Genomic DNA, 2,501 nt, shown 5'->3' on the forward strand with positions numbered 1-2,501 from the left:
ATCCCACCGCGGAGGACATCAAGAAGGGTTAAGTGCGGGGCAGGCGTGCCCCTGCCCGCCGGGCAGAGCAGCCCGAGCCACCACCACCCCCCGCCCCCTGCCCCTGGCACCAGCGAGGCGGGGGCTCCCTGTGGGGTGGTTGGGGACAGGACCCAGCTCCAGAGGTGACAATCCAGCCTTTGTTTCCTTTGTGCGGAGGCCAGAGTGGGGCCGGGCTTTGCTGCCACACAAAGGCATCTCTTGGTGGGGTTTGGTCCCTTTGTCCCCGCTCTCAGCCCAGGGCTGGGGATGGAGGTGAGAGGTGGGTCCCGCTGGTGTTTGGAGGCGTCCCCTCTCTCTGCCAGAGGGTGCGGGGATGGCACAGGGCTGGCGTGCAGGGGCTCTGCTGGCGTCAGGGTCAGGGGGCTGGAGCTCGCAGGGTGAGGAGCAGCGTGTCCCCCAGCATGGGGACTGGGCCCTGTTGACAGGTCCTGTGCCTGGGGCGCACCCAGGCACCGCGGGGGAGCCCCGGGGTCAGACGGAGCCTCCTGCAGCTCCTGCCTGGCACCCTGCCGAGGTCTTACTGCTCTCGCTGGGGAGAGGCATCACCTGGGGGGAATAGGTGTGGGCTGGTGGCTTGCCTGGAGGGACTGAGGTCCTAAGAGTGGGTGAGAGAAGCTGGGCAGCCTGGGTTAACCCCAGCTAGCTGCGGGTGGGAGGAAAGGGCTGCTTGTGCTCACCTGGCCCCAGGAGCCCCCCAGTGCCCCCCGGTCTGTGCACGCCTCTAGCGGTGCCTGGGAATGCTCCAGAGCAAACCTGTGAGCATCGTCTGGAGCAGCTGCCAAGGGCAGCTGGGGCAGGCGCAGGCTGGGGGCATGCCAACCAGTCCAGGAAGCTCCTGTTTGATGCCTGAGGCTGTAGGGCGCTGGGTGAAGTGGGCGCTGGGTGAAGCGGGCTCTGGGTGTCCCTGCCTGCAGGGTCGGAGGCATGTGCTCAGAGGGGGGTTGCTGATGCGGGAGCCCCCGCCACCCAAAGGCTGCTGTGTGCCCATCGCTGCCTGTCTGTGCAGGTACAGGAAGGCCGCGCTGAAATGGCACCCAGATAAAAACCCAGACAACAAGGAGTATGCCGAGCAGAGGTTCAAGGAGATCGCTGAGGCCTACGAAGTGCTGTCGGACAGTAAGAGGCCATGGTGCTGTCTCGTGTATCTGCCTCGGCCCTTGGGGCTGCTTACCTTGGGGTGTCCTCCTGCTGGGCTCACCCAGGTGGCATCCCTGGACATCCCCGGGAGGTAGTAGGTCCCTCCAGCTTTACTGCCTGGCTTGTAGGGCTTGGTTACCTCCCCACGCATCCCCCGAAACGGCTCTTGGGAGAGATGCTGGGGTGCTTTGGGATGAGATCTCCCCAGCGGGGCTGAGGCTTGCGTATCCTCGCCCAATGCTCCAACTTACGTTTGGGAGCAGTGCTGGTGCGGTGGGGGCTCGTGCCACCCCCCTCCTCTTGCTGTCCTGCACCTCCTTTGGTCCTCTTGCTGTCCTGCAGCTCCTTTGGCCAGGGGAAAGCGTTGGTGCTCCTGCCTGTGCCACCACTCCTGGCCCCGTGCCTGGCAGCCGGCTTCCCTGCAGCCCCCTGTCTTTTCCTTCCAGAGCAGAAGCGCGATGTCTACGACCGTTACGGCAAGGATGGACTCATGGGAGCAGGTGAGTGGGTGAGCAGGGCCATGGGGGGTTAGTGCAGTTCCGGATACGGCCCCATCTGAAGACCCGGTGTGGGTCTGTGTCCCCTGGGGCTCCCCGCCCTTCGGGGGTTTCCCACCCGGGGGTCCACTTAACGCTGAGCCTCTTCCCTCCAGCTGGACCAGGGGGTTCCAGGGCTGACGCTGGGGCCCCTGAATTCACCTTCACCTTCCGCAGCGCTCACGATGTCTTCCGGGAGTTCTTTGGGGGGCGAGACCCCTTCGCCGACTTCTTTGGTGAGCGTGGGGCTGGGGGGTGCTGGGAGCTGGCTCTGGGGCACCTCTCTGGCCCTGGGGCAGCCAGTGGGCTCAGGGACAGGGTGCGTGGCCGGCCCTGGGAAGTGTCCCCATGGCAGTGCCCTGCTTCTGGCTCGCCGAGCCATGGGGGCTCCCTGCCTTCCAGATGAGATGCTGCCCTTCTCTGAGCTGCGAGGACATGGTGCACGGCACCACGGAGGAGGCCACTTCTTTACCCCCTTCCCAGGATCCTCAGGTAGGAGGCACTGCCAGCTCCTACCCAGCAGGGGAGTCCCGGTTCACCACGTCCCCCTGCGCAGGGTCTGTCCCCTGCCTTCCTCATGCCCCCCACCCTGGCACTGACCTTGTTGCTCCCTTCTCCAGATTTCTTTGCCTCGTCCTTCAGCTCCGGCGCTGACGCAGGGCTGGGCTTCCGCTCCGTCTCCACCTCCACCACCTTCGTTAACGGCAGGCGCATCACCACCAAGCGGTGAGGGCAGTGCCGGCCCACCTCGCCCCCGCAGACCCCCCTCACTGCCAGGCCTCGGAC

At 65.8% G+C, this 2,501-nt stretch overlaps 1 protein-coding gene across 1 annotated transcript in view; it reads left to right on the top strand.

Moving 5' to 3' along the window:
- Window positions 1-2,445, top strand: part of DNAJB2 (DnaJ (Hsp40) homolog, subfamily B, member 2) — a 14,148-nt gene extending 11,703 nt beyond the window's left edge. Inside the window, exons 3-8 of the mRNA XM_009328251.1 lie at window positions 1-28; window positions 1,049-1,158; window positions 1,626-1,679; window positions 1,832-1,951; window positions 2,118-2,207; window positions 2,336-2,445. Coding sequence (XP_009326526.1) covers window positions 1-28; window positions 1,049-1,158; window positions 1,626-1,679; window positions 1,832-1,951; window positions 2,118-2,207; window positions 2,336-2,445 — 512 coding nt within the window. The remainder of the gene's footprint in view (window positions 29-1,048; window positions 1,159-1,625; window positions 1,680-1,831; window positions 1,952-2,117; window positions 2,208-2,335) is intronic.
- The last annotated feature ends 56 nt before the right edge of the window (window positions 2,446-2,501 follow it).

This window comes from Pygoscelis adeliae, unplaced genomic scaffold (assembly GCF_000699105.1).
Source record: "Pygoscelis adeliae isolate BGI_AS28 unplaced genomic scaffold, ASM69910v1 Scaffold577, whole genome shotgun sequence".
Lineage (NCBI taxonomy): Eukaryota > Metazoa > Chordata > Aves > Sphenisciformes > Spheniscidae > Pygoscelis > Pygoscelis adeliae.